The sequence below is a fragment of the Sylvia atricapilla genome, chromosome Z, assembly GCF_009819655.1.
Source record: "Sylvia atricapilla isolate bSylAtr1 chromosome Z, bSylAtr1.pri, whole genome shotgun sequence".
Taxonomy (NCBI): domain Eukaryota; kingdom Metazoa; phylum Chordata; class Aves; order Passeriformes; family Sylviidae; genus Sylvia; species Sylvia atricapilla.
Genome location: NC_089174.1, coordinates 87,734,414 through 87,751,145, shown reverse-complemented (window position 1 = coordinate 87,751,145; position 16,732 = coordinate 87,734,414). Strand labels below are relative to the sequence as shown.

Sequence of the window (16,732 nt, the reverse complement as noted above, 5' to 3'; positions counted from 1 at the left end):
TGGGTCTGAGAACCTTTGGGAGATATCTTGATGAATTTCTGCCTTTAAGCCATTCCCTTAATGACATGGGAGTAGTGGCTTTTATCAGTGCTGTTTTGGGAAGAAGAGCAGCAGCAGCATTGGCACATTCCACTCGCAAATCCTTTCAACACCTGATGATCTGCTCTTGTTCCCCCTAACTCCTGTTTGCCAGCAGATTGTTGCCCTGATAGTTTTGCCTCCTGCCTGCCATTTGCCCTTCCAGGGCCATAAACAATTAAAAATTATTTTGTTCTGGTGCAAAAGGCAAGCTGGTCTCTCTGAACCAGAAAAAGCAGCAGTGGCAGTGCTGAGTGCTACCCAAATGTGTAAATTTATCTAAAGCTCAGATTTGTGCTGCAGAGGGCTGTGCTGTGAGAACTTTGTCCTGTCCTCAGGATCAGGCTGGCGCACAACATTCCTGTAGCCTTCTTTGCATTCCCACTAAAGCAGCACAGAGGGCAAGGGGGAGCACTGAATTTAACACAGCAAGGACCTGGACACCTCCCTGTCAGCAGGCCACTGCTGATGAAGCACTCCCACCAAGGCAGAACTGCCTTCTGCTAATTAGAATGCAATTATTGCCATCAACAAGGTGGTGAAAGAGACTTTATAAAGCGTTTAATTAGTTCTGTAAGCGCTGGTCAGCTGAAAGAGTCGAGGGCTGATGTTCTTTGAATTAAGGGAAGTGATTTGAATGCTGATGGAAAGCATACGGGCACGCTGTGAAGGTATTATTTTCCAGTTCTCTGTAATTACAAATAATGCACCAGTGGTTTTGACTGTGCCAGCTGGGGAGGAGGGATCTGTCCTTCCTACTTACGCCCCAGAACCTGTGGAATGGTTCCAGCTAGAGATAATCCCAGTTCCACCAGGTTTGCATCATGCAAACTGAGAGCTCGGCTCTGAGATCCTTCTCCAGCACTTGTTCAGGGACAAGCGCTGCTGTTATCAATAACAAGTGCATGGAGGGATCAGTGGCACTCCTAGCTGTGTTGAGAAGAGACTTTGAAACCCAAAATTTCATCCAGGGGTTTTACCACATTGTCAAGTGTGAGGTAGTAATGCAGAGCCTGTGTTGGATGTCTTCATCAGTACATGTGCCATCCATACCTCCTGTGTTTGCAGGAGTCAGAGCATCCCAGATGGTGATGTGTCATCCACAGCCACTCTCAGGATGTCATTTTTAGGGATAGAGGGTCAGGTGGAGAAGGAGAGAGCTTTTTTTTTTTTTTGGTGGGAGTTGAGTTTCACTGCAGAGCAGTGAAAGCTGAGAGTATGAAGCAGGTCCTTAGCTGGATCGTGGAACCTGCAAGAAATTGGTCATGTAATGCAAATAATTTCCTTCCCACTGTGATGTTGAGGCTGCTGTACTAACAAGCTGTGAGAACAGCCCACAGAACAGGGCTGGAAGTGTTCCTGTCTCAGGCCAGGGATGTGACAGAGAGCCAGGCAGCCCTTCACAGCACAGGGCTGTCTGTTTATGTCTAAAAAGTGGTTAACCACAGCACTCTTCCTGGGATCTTAATGGAAATACAGCCAGGTTGGGCTTTTGGAGGAGCCTGGGGTGGGGACAAGGGTGCCACACAGCTGCCACTACCTTGTGTTTTTGGGGTGGATGTGTTGGCATGGTGTGCCGTGGATGTGGGGAATGTGGCTCTCTCCCTCAGGTGCTCCAGCATCCGTGCTGCTGGGAGGAATTGTGTGTGCTTTGGGAGTTCTCAGTGGGCTGGAGTCCAGCTCAGCTGGTGATACATGACATCCCACCTGCTGACAGAGAGGGGTCTTTTTTTGCATTTAAGGGTTTCCCCTTTGAGTGCAAGTGCAGCTGTGGCACTAGACAGTGCAGGTGCATAGATGGATTCAAGATGTGAAAATTCAGCAGCCCTGCTAACCAGACCAGATTTATGGCTGCTTACTTAACGTTCCCCAGCCTAATGTAAATCTGAATATCCAGCTCCCTAAATAGTAATAGTAAAAAAGGCATTAACTGCTTTTGCCAGCTCACCTGTTGTTCATGAAGTGGAAATGTTGCTGCCTGCTTCCCAGAAATCCCAGACTTAGGAATCTGTCAGGCTAGATGTGGTGCTTCCAGGGCTATGGGATGGCAGTGCTCCTTTGAGAGTTGGGTAATTGGGGAGGAAGTGTTCATGTCCCTTAATTTTTTGAAAAGCAAGGGTGCCTCTGGGGCCGTGGTGGCTGCTGCCTGTCCTCACAGGAGATCCTGTTCCTGGGGTATGTGCTGTGCAGGCAGCATCCTTGCTGGGGCAGGGCTGGATAAACACCCTGAAACAAAACAAAGCCTTGGGACCAAGAGTCACCTCATGTGCAGGAGGTTTTGTGCCTTGGCAGGACTTCAGCAATCCAGGCTTTTTTTTGGCTTGTTTTGTTGGTTTTTTTGTTGTTGTTGTGGGTTTTTTGTTTGTTTGTGGTTTTTTGTTGTTGTTTTTATTTTGTTTTGGGGGGGGTTGTTGTCTTTTTGTGTGTGTTTTTTTTTTTTTTTTTTTTTTTTTTTTGTTGTTTTTTTTTTTTTTTTTTTTTTTTTTTTGCTTGTTTGATTTAATGTGCACATCTCAAGGTTTCATGGACTGCAGCACAGAATGGTCAGCTGTCCTGCTGATGTGCTTTATGAAGGCAGCTCTTCTTGCTTTGACCTCCTTGTGCTTTTTCCCCTTCCAGGTTTAGGATGGGTGAGAAATGACCTGAGCAAAGGCAGCTGGGTGGGTTCATTCCCCAGTGAGCAGGGCCAGAGCTGCTCAGGCGTTGCCTTTTGTTTTAGTATCAGATGGTAGCAGACTTATTCCAGGAGGAGAAGGATGCTGTGGCTGCCGCTGCCGTGCAGAAGGGAGCACCTCGGATCAGCGTCCGCTCTGCCCGGCCAGCCTTCAAAGCTGCCAACAAGGAGCACAGGAAAACTGTGGGACACCAGGTAATGTCAGATTGGAGTGGGTCAGTAACGGCAGAGCAATACAGTTAAGATCTTGCCTCTTCAGTTTGAAGCAGAGGTAAATAAAAAGCTGTTGGGGGTGGAAAGAGACTTTCCCATGATCTCTCTGTTCAGCTGCTGTGTGCTGGGTGACTTCTAGTGGTGTTCCTGGAGCAGCAGGCTTTAGTAGTCTTGGCTGAAAGCAGCTGAGACATGGTCTGGGTAGGGAGGAGGCCACTGTGGGATTCGCTGGATGGTGTCCCAATATACTCTGGGGCCCACAAATTCAAACAGCTTCAGAAAAGGAGCGTTTTCCCACCTGTGGGCAGTCAAAAAGTTCAACAGGGGCACAGAGAGGTTGTCTCCATCCTTGTAGATGTTTCAAAGACCCAACTGGGCAGAGCCCCGATCTTTGTTGCTCATTAACCTCTTTGAGCTGGAAGCCCTCAACCCCTCTGTGCCATCCCTGAATTCCTGCTTGCCCATGCCAGGTCCATGTGGAGCTTCACGCTGCGTCACACTCACGGGTGGCTTGTGGCACCTGCTGGACGGGGTTGTGGGGTTACAGCACCTTCATCCCTCCTCCAGACAAATGGTTTTGTCTTCCAGTTCCGTAACTCCCTGCAGCTGCTGATGGAGACCCTGAACGCCACCACCCCGCACTACGTGCGCTGCATCAAGCCCAACGATGAGAAACTCCCCTTCAAGTAAGTGCCACTGCAGAGGAGCAGCTGTGCTCAGCTTTGCCAGCAGCGTGCTGGAGTGCAGATGTGCTTGGGCTGAATCCGCCCAGACGTGAAGTAGAATCGCAAGTTTAAAGTAAGTGGAGGATTTTTTAAGTGCTTTAGGGAATGAGAGACTGAATTAGTTAGTAAGAAAAGGATTTAAAGTCTGGTTTAAGGGTTCAGTAGCAGTGCCTTTTGCAAAGATGGTTAAGTTCTAGGTGTAATGAAAAAAATGTAACCTTGCTAAACATTCTTAGATGGAATGGAACAGACAGAATTATTTAATTGGATTTATGTAAGAAATTGCGTTTGCCTTTGTACATCGATCTTAGCTTAGGATAGGTCTAGCAAGGAAGTGGAAAATTCGTGTTTTAACCTAACTGGCCAAAAATAGAATAAAATGCACTACTTTGAGAATATTAGTAGCCTCAAGAAAAACACTGATCGAATCCTGCTGTTGTTGGTACAACTACTACTGATAAGATGTTGCTACTTCTGCTCAGAACTTAAGGACTCTGTTAGAAGAAAAGGATTAGTTAGTAAGAAAAGGATTTAAAATCTAGTTTAAGGGTTCAGTAGCATTGCCTTTTGCAAAGATGGTTAAGTTCTAGGCATAATGAAAAAAATGTAACCTTGCTAAACATTCTTAGATGGAATGGAACAGACAGAATTATTTAATTGGATTTATGTAAGAAATTGCGTTTGCCTTTGTACATCAATCTTAGCTTAGGATAGGTCTAGCGAAGAAGTGGAAAATTCGTGTTTTAACCTAACTGGCCAAAAATAGAATAAAATGCACTACTTTGAGAATATTAGTAGCCTCAAGAAAAACACTGATCGAATCCTGCTGTTGTTGGTACAACTACTACTGATAAGATGTTGCTGCTTCTGCTCAGAACTTAAGGACTCTGTTAGAAGGCTCTCTACGTTCTGGCTCGGACTGTAACAACTCTGCTTTTATGAAGCTTATTTCACAGTGCAATAAAGCACTTCGTTTTTTGCAAATGCCCATCTTCTGTAGTCTTCAATGAAGACACCCAAATCAGAGTGTGCTTTGAGCTCTTCTTCCTGATTGAAGAGCTTACCCCCTCCTTTTAATGCTCCTGTAACTGTAACGTCTGTGTGGGTTGTTTGAGTCACCTTTTTGGGTTTCAGCAAGTGGGGTTTGTGCCTTTGAAATGAAGCCAAATTCAGGTTCTGATAATTCACAGATGTGTTCTGCTAATGCTGAGCATCCTTGCTCTGCAGTAATAGGGTCTTTTTGCGATTTTTATCTTAGACTTGTTTTGATTTAAATAATTATAGTTCCAAACAGTGAAAAGAGAAAGAAATGAAGAAGCGGAGATAAGTAGTGGGCTTGTAAAATGAACAGAAATGTTGGTGCTTCCAAAATAAATGTAGAAAAAAGTAAAGATGTGGCTTGTATCAACTCCAGGCAGGTTTCCAGGTGAGTGAACAGCTGAAGCAAAAGGGCAGTCCTGATCTTCCTCCATAGTTCAGAGATTTTTCACAGGCAGCAAACACTGTGAGCAGGTAGCTGTTAGCCCTGTTTGACCTCTTGGTCATGGACTTGTGCCCAGTTTTCTTCCCTGTAACTCCAGGAAAGCTTGGCCATTAGTATGCAGGGACCTTACAGATGTGATTTCCTCGAAAGGCACAAATTGCAGGCAGTGAAGTTTAGGAACAAGGTTGTAAATGTAATCCAGTAGCAGGGAGACATTTCCCCACAGCTGATCCGATGCAGGCTGAGTGCTCCCAGTGAGCAGAGTGACATTTTGGAATGCAGAGACAGCTCCAACAGTGTTCTGAAAGGAGGGCAAAACTCCTTTAAACAGGCTCACCCTTGGCCATGATGTGCTGGGGGAGATGTATCCACCAGGAAGCTGCCTGGCTTGACTCTCCTCCCGCTGCAAACAGCAAAGTGAGGGGTATTAATCAATACAAGGCATTCAGAAACTGGTTTGTGTTTACCTGGTGCCTTAGATGAGTAGGTGACAGCCCTGGAGAAGGCTGTCTGTGCTGGGATGGCAGTTCCTCTGCTCTGCTGATCAGTTTCACACACCATCCTGTAGGGACTGGACATGCTCAGGACCTTGGTCACCTGTTGCCTTTTGCAGGGGGTGCTCATATAAATGAAATTCGGGATTACACTGTGTGATTGACTGTTTTCTTCGGATGAAGCACAAAATTATCCTCTGACTTGCTGTAGTGATAGTGTGGTAGATGTTTCGGGTGGCCAAGTGGCTTCATCTTTCCAAGGAATGTTTCCAAGACTCCATATCCCTAATTGGCTCTCCTTTCAGCTCATCCCTCTTCACTTCTCTGCCTTTGAACTTTCAAGTTCAGTTTTTCATTTGATGCTCAGGATACGGTTAATAAAATTCCATGGATGTGTAAGCTCCTGGCTTTCAGGGGCCAGTAACTGAATGAACTCATTTGAATCCCTAAGATATTATGGGTAGCAAGCACCAGGAGGATAATTCTGCCAGTGCCTGCTCCTAGTCCAAGTGATGGCTCTGTCCAGTGTGATGCTGCTATTGGTGAATGTCCAATAGTATTTGGACAGTGGAATTTTGGGAATAAATGACAGACCAAACTTGCTTTAGGTTGTGGTGATGGGGTTGCATCCTCATCCACAGCGGGTTCAGGTGTCTTCTGTGGGTGGTTCTGCAAGAGACTCTTCCCCCCTCACCTCTCAAGGGTTTCTAATTTGGCATTGTGGCCTGGGGATTGTGGCAAGGTTGGTCTTGCTGTCACCAGCTTGAGGAATTTGTATCCTTAGCCTGGCTCAAATAAAGTCAGAGAATCACAGGAGCACTGAGGGTGGAGAAGAGCTCCAGGTTTATGGAGTCCAACCTGTGCCTGATCTCACTGTGACCCTAGCCCAGACCACTGAGGGCCACATCCAGGCCTTCCTTGGACACCTCCAGGAATGGACACTCCAAACCTCCCTGGGCAGCCCCTGCCAGTTCCTGACCAGCCTCTCCATGAGGAGATTTCTCCTGATGTCCACCCTGAGCCTTCCCTGGGAGCACAGCCCGACCCCCCCGGCTGTCCCCTCCTGTCAGGGACTTGTGCAGAGCCACAAGGTCCCCCCTGAGCCTCCTTTTCTCCAGGCTCAGCCCCTTTCCAGCTCCCTCAGCCTCTCCTGGGGCTCCAGCTCACTCAGCTCCTCTTCGTAGGATTTGCTCTCTAAAGTCTATTTGCTTATGTGTGAAAGTGAGATCCAGAGACACGTGCTGGAAAATGCACAGTGCTGGGAAGCATTTGTGAAGGGAAACATCATCAGCATTGCCCCAGGTTAGCACTGAAGTGGTGTCTGTAGCATGCAGAATATTCCGCGTTATGTTTGTTTTTCAGTGAGAAAACAAGTTTGTTTTTTTTCTAAAACATAATGTTTTTCAGCTCGCAAGAGCATTACATTTTTAGTAAAATGAGATGCTTACCCTGGAGAACAGAAAGAACGTAATGGCAGCCCTTCAGTACTTAGAGGGGCTACCATGAGGAGAAAACCATGCTCTCAGCAGTGGTGTGTGGTGGGAGAACAGGAGGCAATGGCCTCAAATTGACATGGGAGGTTCAGACTGGAGATGAGTAAACATGTTTTTTTTCTCCTTGAGGACAGTCAATGGAGCAGTCTGCCCAGAGATGTTGTTCAGCCTCCATCTGTGGAGGTTTCTATCAGTTTTGGCCGGATAAACCCCTGATCTATGAGTCTTCCCCCATTGCTGTCCCAGGTTTTGAGCATAAAGGGTTAGGTTGAGGGCTGCCTCAGGTTTCTTGCACTTTGCATTCCTACTTCACAACTTGCTGAGAAGATAGGATCTGTAATGGGGCTGAGGGGTGTCAGGCTCCCATCCCGGAGGACACCTTGGCACTCAGCAGGGATGTTTGCTGCATCTGACTTCAGGCTGGGTCTGAGGTTAATTCGTGGTGGAGAAGACTTCCAAAGAGAGATGTGCAAGGGTAATGCCTGACTTCAGGTTGCTCCTCTGTCAATTTTCCTTTTAGATTCTGTTTCAGGCAGGGTTTTGGATCTTTGACTTGGGTTTCCAGGACAAAAGTAACCTGCCAGGTGCTTCTACCTGCCATGGCAAGGAAAAGGAGTTTGTAATAAGGTGTATTGTCCACTTTCAAGGTCTTAATTTCAGCGTTATCCCATAGCTGGAGCTGTTGCTGATAGATGACTGCAGCCTCTCTGGTGGCTGCATTTCACCCCCACTGAGCAGGGCTTTGCTGCTTTGCAGAGTTTCCCTTGGATACGACGGAGATTGCCCTGGGATCTTCCAGGCCTGACGCTTACCTGTCGATGTGCCAGTCCTTTTTATTATTTATTGTTATGGAAATTGCACCCTTGTGGGTTATTCCTTGAAGTGAGTGACAGCCCAGACTGATTTTTCACCCTGCACAGTGTTTGTGGTGTTGCAGTGAATAACTTGCTTGTAGACTTGACAGGTCCAGGGAATTAAAAAAAGCAGAGAGAGAGGAAGAGGGCTATTTTTCATGCTGCTTTTGTAGAGCAGGGAGCAGACAGAATTATTCATGCAATCTTGACTTGCAGGTGGAAATATTTTGGGCTTTCAGAAAGGGAAAAGCTGGAGAGCTGGAACATCCTTGTGCATTCAGAGTCAGGGTGGGATGAGGGAGCAGCCATGGGGGATGCTGGTACCTGCACTCACTCTGTGCAAGGATAGCCTCATCTGGGAGTGGGTTTTTGCCAGGAACCAGAGGAAGCACTGCCCAAGTATTCAGGTGGAAGTTGCCATGAGTTTTTTTGGCACAAATTGCTGATTGAAATGAGAAGCCAGTGGTAAGGGGTCATGTAAGCTTTAAAGAGGAGGGCGGAAACACCTTGAATTTCCATGTGGTGCCTACCAAAATCATTAGTCTGGAGCACAAGGACCACTGTTCTTGGAAAACTTAGTCTAGAAACTTGTGGCACCTGTTAATTACCTGTTGGTTTTTGGTATGGAACTGAATATATCAGACTTACTTTGCTGTTGAATTTGATTTCTGTAAATATGTTGTTGCCTTGATTGCTGTTGAATTTGATTTCTGTAAATATGTTGTTGCCTTGATTGCTGTTGAATTTGATTTCTGTAAATATGTTGTTGCCCTGATAGCTGCAGGAGTAATACTGCCTGGTTCACCAGGCAGCTTGTGGTGGAGTGGCCTGTTTCCATCTTTATTTGATTGTATTGCTTTACAAAGCCAGGTAGATTCTGGCTGTAGGCACTAATTAATTTCAGCAGGTGGTCATCCTATCCCAAGAATACACCTGGCATTGATAGCAGAGTAGTAGCAAGGTTTCAAGCAACTTGAAAATCAGAACACCTTTGTGATACGCAGAGAAAACTGTGACATCTGTGCATGAGGAGTAATGAGGAGAGGTAATTCCTGTCTCTAGAAGAGTCACTGTCAGGTGGGGTGGTGAGGTGGGTCCCCTTTCACTGTGTGTTCATGTCTTTCCTAAATTTAACTGCAGGTTTGATCCCAAGAGAGCAGTGCAGCAGCTGAGAGCCTGTGGAGTGCTGGAGACCATCCGGATCAGTGCAGCTGGCTTCCCATCCAGGTACTGGGCTGGGGATTCCCTGGGGTGCTGCTGCTCCTGTGATTTACTGAGCAAGTTCAGTGTACCCAAGGCCAGGCTGGACAGGGCCTGGAACCCCCTGGGACAGTGGAAGGTGTCCCTGCCTGTTGGGGAAGATGAATCAGGGAAACCTTAGAAATATGATTGCTTAGCAAAGATTCTGAAAATATGAAACCTGTAATGGAAATAGAAATGAAAGCTGACTTTGAGTTGTAGGATACTGAGTCTTAGTTACTATAGAACCTGAAAACAATGGCCTGAAGAGCTGAAGGAGAATCCCTTTGGATTGAACAATCCCTTTCTGCTGGCTCAGGGATCCAAAGGTCAATGTAGCAAAACAGAAGTCTAAAGAGTAGTTTGTAGAGTTTAAAATATAACACAGTACAGTGATATAGTAGTTCTTATAGGCTGGATGTAAATTCTATAGGATTTTGTGTCTTGTATTGGATGGTCACTGTAAATTAGAATATTCATCACAAAAGGAGATATAATGGATTGTAACAAAGACCTCACTCTCTTAACTCTCTTACCTCTTAACTCTTACTCTTACCTCTCCTCTTAACTCTCACCCTTCCTCTTCCCCCTGCTCTCGCTCTCTCCTGCTCTCTCCCCTGCCCTTTGCTCTCTCTCTCCCTTCTCTCTCAGCTCTCCCCCTGCTGTTCTCTCTCCCTCTCTCTTTGGGACTCCCCTCCAGCCCAGGCTGGTGGCTGAAGGCAAGGCCCTTTTACCCAGACCCTGCAATAAACCCACGTGTTCTAGAATATACAGGCTGGCAGAATTCCTTGTCCCAGCCATCCGCAGATTCGCCTACACCTGCCCATGGCAGGGGGTGGCACTGGATGGTCCTTGAAGTCCCTTCCAACCCAAACCATTCTGTGATTATCTGAGGTGAGGGAGGGAGAAGAAAACGCTTGTGTTCTGAGTGTTTATATAGGTTGGTTTATATCCAGGATAGATTTTACTACTTTTTATATATATTTTTTTCATTTTGCAAAACTCCCGTTGTGTCCTGTGTATCTCAAGTCTAAGAGACTCATTGTCAAGGGAAGAGCTGCAAAGTAGGGGTGACAGGAGGGTGTGTTGTGATGTGTCCAGTCTTCCAGCTGCTGCTTTCAGGTCCTGAGAGGTAATTTTCTCTCATGAAATCTCTGAAAAAGCTGGTGCCTGACAGACAAAGAAATCCAGCTTTGATCTAATATCTAGGTGGACATCAAGTAACAAAACAACAGCTCTGGAAGCAAGCATTGCCCTAAAGGACTTCTCACCTGTTTGCCTGAGGCCCCTTCCACTGTTCTATTTGCCTTCCTTTGTGGTTTTCTTTTTCCTGGCTTCAGACATCTGAAGGACATTGCAATCCTCATTTCAGAAAAAAAAAAAAAAATGATTCTACTTGCAGAGAAAGAAAATAAGGGTTGTAAATTATTATTGTGCACTTTCACACTGCACATCCAGAGCATCCTAGGCTTCAAACTCTTGCATCGTAAAAAGGAGGATTACGGGTGGTATGGCTCCTGCTGATTGAGATATAAAATTCAAAAGAGGTTTTTAAGGCCTAATAAATCAGAAAACATAGACTATACATAAGTCCTGAAGATGACAAGGGCAAATAATTCTAAAAATGCATCAATTGCGTTTTAGTGCCAAGCAGCTTTGTGTTAATGTCAGCAAAGCCATCAGCCTTTTTATATGGAACAAAGAAGTTATAAATATGCTCAGTGAAGAGTTGGCTGAGCGTGATGTGGGACACCATGAGAAACTCCCTGTCCTGGATTTTGGGGAGGAGTGTGCTCCTTTCACCTCCTGAAAGGCTGCAGAGGGTTTCTGGCAGCTGAGGGCAGCAGCTCATGGAAACCAATTTTTCTCTGTCCTCTGCCACTGTGGGAGGGTGGAGATCTGGGTCCTTGATAAAATCTTACACGTGGCCAGAATGGAATAAGCTACATGGAGGTTTATCAAGTCTCTGAGGGTATCCTGAACTTCTCAGAATGACTTAAAATCATTTTGTGAGATGGCTCTTCAGGTTGTTTTGTAAAGCAAAACCTTTGTAGGGCAAAACCTTCAATGAGGCAAAATAACAAACAGTACAGAAAACAAAAGAAAAGCCAAGCACAGGTGTCAGAGAAGCCTGACACCTTGCTAAAACACCCCAAAAAGCACCTGAACTCCCCTGTGCACCTCTATAAGTATTTAACAATTTGGGAGGGATAACTTGGCTTGTTGGCAATAGAAGCCATAGATGCTGAGAGACATTTCTAAAGCCCAACCAGTGCCCCTGTGCTGGCACTGGACCGACCACAGTGAGGGAATCACAGGAGATTCTAGTCCATTTTCCTTTTAAGTTAAAAGGTAAACTGAAACTCTTTTCCTTATACAGAAACACCTGCTTGGGTGTGGAAATAAGATCACTACAGGTCCTCATGTTGGGAGTCTGACCATGTTGGAGGACCCAGCATCACCTTTGGCTCTCATCTCTGAATTCTTGAGGGCTTCTGTGGAAGTAGCCAGTAAAAAGCTGCTTCTGTATTACACGATCACTAAGCCATGGTGGGGAATCCAAAATTCCAGCCTATGGGTTGTCTTTTATTGCCATCTTTGTTTCCAGACCAAATCCATCAGCCCTCTTGTAGTAAAAGCCCCAAAACAATGAAAAATCTGTGGGTTTTTTGTCATGTGGAAGAGGCCAGAGAGATGCTGTTCCTTGCTCTCCAAGCAAGCAGTCACACTGCCCAGTGCAGTCTGGGCTCTGGCTCTGTTGTGGTGGGCCCTGGGAGAGTCTGGGGAGCTCTGCCCTGAGCGTTGTGTGTTTTGTGAGGTTTGTTACTGGTATTTCCATGGCTGCACAGAGACCCTGTTCCTCTCCATTCATAATTATACTGCAAATTTGCAGCGTTTTTCTGTTTCTGCTCACTTAACTGCACTTCAGACTCTACAGCAGTAAAATCAATGTCAAATTATTAACTGGGGAAGGGGAGCAGAGGGGAGAAACCACTGCAGCACCTGGAGATCAGCCAGGATCTACTGACAGCAAAGAATTGACCAGTGCAAGGACCTCTCCGCCCCTGACAAACTAAAAAGTGATGCTCTCAGCTCTGCTTTCATGCTTTTGGTTATGAGGTATTTTCCCAGGACACTAAGAATAACAGAACTCTTCCATCACTGCAACTTGTCAGCTTTTGTTCTTCCTCCAGGGACAAAAATAAAGGGTGCAAAAAGCCATTTCAGCCTTTCAGAATGACCTTCTCCAAAGTTTGTGATGCTTGAAGGACAGATTTTTATGTGTTTCAATATTTCTAGGATATATTTTTGTATAGGAACAGCTCTGCACCAAAAGTGCTCAGTTTGGGCTCTGGTAGCTCTTCACCTTCCTTACTCACAAAATTCCAGTCTTGAAAATCCAGACCCAGGAGCTAGACAATGTCATTGAAAGCTTGTGAATGATGTGTATATTTAAATTGACTTTATAGAACATCTTGGGAAAAGATGCTTCCGCAGGATCTTGTTTTGTAGGAAAAGTAACAAGACTTTTTACTTCTTTCTGCATATGGGATCTCTCTGTTTTCATCACAGTGAGCATTGATAATTCCTCCATGTTTCCTTATATTTTGAGATAAGTTGAGTTTATATTGTTTGATTAAGGATAAACCGAAAAAGGATAGTCATTGCTTTAAATTTAAACCCCATGTGAAGGCTCTAAATTTGGAATACTTTAAAATAATAACAGAAAACTTGATCTTTGTGACTTTTGCTTTGCTTGGGTGTAAGCAATTTACCCATAAAGCAACAGGGAATTTCCAAATTTGTTTATATCAAGGCTGTTTCAAAGTTTTACGCAGAAACAATAGAAAAACTCTTATTTTCATCCTACAGTGTTTACCTCTGAATATATTCCAGCATATTGTCACAAGAGTAACTTCTGAGGATGATGTGTCTTTGAGTCAGAGATCTCTGGATGAAGCCACCTGCTGCTGAAGCGTTCAATGTTTTGAGTCTTTAATTTTTATTTTATTTTATTTTATTTTTACCTCTAAGAAAAGAAGTAATTTTTGATACAAGTTGTGGTTGTTCAAGCTGTGTAAGTCACAGAAATCTGAAGCCTTGGGCTCCCCACTTAAGGTGTACCTGTGTTTATTTTACCATTTCCATGGTAGGCTGCGCTCTGGCTATGTCTGAAATAAATTGAAAATGTATAATTTGCTTTGAAATGTTACTCAGCAGTTAAGAAATCTGTATCTGTTAGCATGTGCATAAACGATTGTGATGAATGGACTGTCTGATGTGTGTAGGTAGTAAATCTATCATCAGCTTCCCTGGGTAAAAGATGTCTCTGTGCTGTAAAACCATTCATCTTCTTTACAGAAACTGGCTGCATAGAGATGAGTCTATAGAGGACTAATTGGTGCGGATCTCCACGAACAGCAAAATACTTCTTAAAACAAGTTTTTAAATTGGTTCTGTCAAAACTGTACAATTTTTTTTCCCTGCGGGTTATGGTGGTTTCCAGTCAGTGGTCCAGCAGCAGTGGTGTCCCACCATGGCCATCACTCTGAATAACCTCACCTAACTGCAGTTCTTTCTGAAATACCCTCTTTGCAGTTATATATTTATAGTTTAAGTATACTTGGCATTTGGCTGCTTCCTCTGGTTGCTGGAGCTCACTGTCAGATGCAGCATTTTTGTATCAATTCAGTGTGAAATCCCAGCTGCTAAGCTCTATAAACATTAAACACTTATAATTGAAAACTATCATGGACATCCTTGGATATATAATTTTTTTTTTTAATAGAATGTGCCTTTAGCTGTCTGGCTGTTATTTCAGGATAACAAGACCTATAAATTGGTGGGCTGCCAACAGTTCTGTTTGCCCATTCCCAACAAAGGTGTAATATGTAAATGAAGGGGTTTTCCCCCCTCATTTTTCCCTTTGAATATATTCCAGCTAATTTCAAGCCAGGCCAGCCTGCATGTTTTAGAGCCAATTGAAAGGCAAATCTGTTCTGCTGCAGTAAACAAGGCAAGAGAAATTTTCTCCCTGAACTGCAGTTTTTAAAATAATTTCATGTCAAATCTTGGCTCCAAGATTGAACCTGCACCCCTTCTGGACATATTTTGACTCCTCTGGAAAGATCAATATTGTCCAACTCCTCCCTGCTTAAAATACCGACCCCTTGGGGGTCGTGCCATGTGGTGCTGCCAGGATTTCTTACACAAAAATGAGTTTGCTCAGCACCTGGGATGGTCTTGGGTGATGGGGACAGTGGATTTGTTTACCCTGAGTGGAAATATTTCGCATTCAGTTATTTTAGGGTACAAAATAAAGCCTATTACGGTTAAGGATTTGAAGCTTTCTTGACCTCTTACACTCCTTTCAGCTGTTCACTCAGTGCAGCTGGTGTGACATTGCTGTAATAACCCTGAAACAATGGGTTGTGGATATTTTGGGCAGTTGCTGACTGCTTGGGAAGATGCTTTTCAGAGGCTGCCTTAGAATGTCACCCCCAGTTTCCTACCCATGGTCTCTCTTCACTTTGATGTTGTAATAAACCCAGCTGGCTCTGCTCAGGTCTCCATAACCCCTCAGTTTTGGGCACGAGCAACACCTTTGCTTGCACCTTGGCTGCATTTTTTGTGTAAAACATCCAAATCTGATTGTTTAAACTACAGAAAATACTTAATCTGTGGTGCGTGCTACGCCTTATTCCCTCTGTTTCCTGTAGATGACAAAGACTTTGCTGGGACAATCAAGTTTCAGGCTCCCAGCCAACCATCCTCCTTCCTGCTTGAGCCCAAGGAGGGTTTTTTTTCCACAGGCATAAGTTATTTTCCTGCATCCTTCCATTCCTTTTATTGCCTTTTCCCCTTAGTGACCTGTGCTGACATCAAAGCACAATTCAGCTTTTTGAGGTTGGCTTGATCTCACTTTGAGTGGCATCTGCCCAGTCCTTTGTGCCTCCTTCTTTCTGTTTCTCAGTTGTGCAGGTATAAAACCCTCCCTCGTTCCCTCTCTTCTCTCTGCACCACTTACGTGGATCTTAAAACTTGATAATAATGTGGAGTTGTGTTTATTTAGTGTCCCTTGGTGGTTTCCAGCCCCCAGCACTGAGATTGCCCATGCTGTGTGTTGTGTGGCAGCATACAAAGCACCTGAAACTTGTTTTTTATTTGATAGCTGTCCACAAGTTGAACTGAGGTGTACTCTTCCCCATGTCTTTCCTGACCTGCTAAGCTTTTTTTGTTTGTTTTTGTTTGTTTGTTTGTTTGTTTTTTGGTTTGGTTTGGTTTTTGTTTTCGTGTGGGTTTTTTTTTTTTTCTTTTCCCCTCTGAAAATGAAGACATTTTACCTAAAAAAGAGAGATGTACGTGCAGAAAAGTTATTTTAAAAGTGTGTATACAGCAAAGCACTGAGTTTCAGTATTTCTGCACTGGAGAAATCTCCCTTGCAGGGCTGGGGGATCATGTTTGTTTCTCTCCGAGCACACAGTTGTAAGGAAATTTTATACAGCTTTGAGCCTCGAGTGGTTCAATGAGGCGTGTTACATTAAACCTGAGTGCTTTAATTGTCCCTTTCTCCAGGGAGGATTCTGTAGCAGCACCTATGAACCCCTGCAGCTTTCTTTTGCTGGTGAGCTGGGATAGCAAATATCCCAGTGAAACTCCTGAGGGGCTGGCTGAGCCCTGGTGTGGCACAGATTTTGTCTTGATGCTCTGTGGGCAGTAATACAGGAGCATTGTGGTGTCAGGGCTGTCATCCCCTCTAAATCAGAGAGTGGTGAGAGCATGAGTGAGGCAGTCCTGTGCCCTGGGGGTGCAGCATGGGGCTGTGAACCTCTGGGACATGTGGATATGGGGCTGTGGATGCCACCTGCCCTGGTAAACACCTCGGCAGAAAACAGGGGGTGTATTCCCTGACTCTTCCAGTGTCTCACGTGAGACTTACTCCTGAAAAGTGAGTAATTTTTATTGAGGATGGATATAGAAAATCAATTTTTACCACCTTGAGGAATGAGAACGACAGCCTCTGGAGGCAGACCCACTGTGTACTGACTTATGACCTGTTATTAAGGAATTCCTGCAAGTGTCTGATTCTTGTTTGTGAGCAGCTGTGGGATCTCTGCCTTGGTGCTGGAAGATGATGGATTGTGCTTTCTGCCCAGCTTGGACCTGTGCCCTGAGTTTCACGTTCTGCCTCTTCACCATCTGCTCTTTGCTGGAAGAGCCTGGGTGGCACCTGCAGGGTGGTTTTTTTTTTCCTCCTGATATCAGCAGTTAATAATGTCAGTGCCTGAGCTGACTCTGGCAGGTTGATGGGAATACTCTTCCTTCTCTCTTCCCCTCCTCCCAAGCTTTCTCTGGCTCGAGCAATACCCGAGCCAGCCTCGTGTGCTTGGCTGGGTGCCTCGGGCACTGCATGCTCTGCTTCTCCTCTCAGGTTTGATTTGGAGCTGTGTAAACCCCGGGTGTGCTTAAAAAGAAAAC

The 16,732-nt window shown here is 45.0% G+C and overlaps 1 protein-coding gene across 1 annotated transcript in view; it reads left to right on the top strand.

The window, feature by feature from the left end:
- Positions 1–16,732, top strand: part of MYO5B (myosin VB) — a 124,527-nt gene that overhangs the window by 54,077 nt on the left and 53,718 nt on the right. Inside the window, exons 14-16 of the mRNA XM_066339599.1 lie at positions 2,798–2,947; positions 3,554–3,651; positions 9,155–9,241. Of these exons, the coding sequence (XP_066195696.1) occupies positions 2,798–2,947; positions 3,554–3,651; positions 9,155–9,241 (335 nt within the window). The remainder of the gene's footprint in view (positions 1–2,797; positions 2,948–3,553; positions 3,652–9,154; positions 9,242–16,732) is intronic.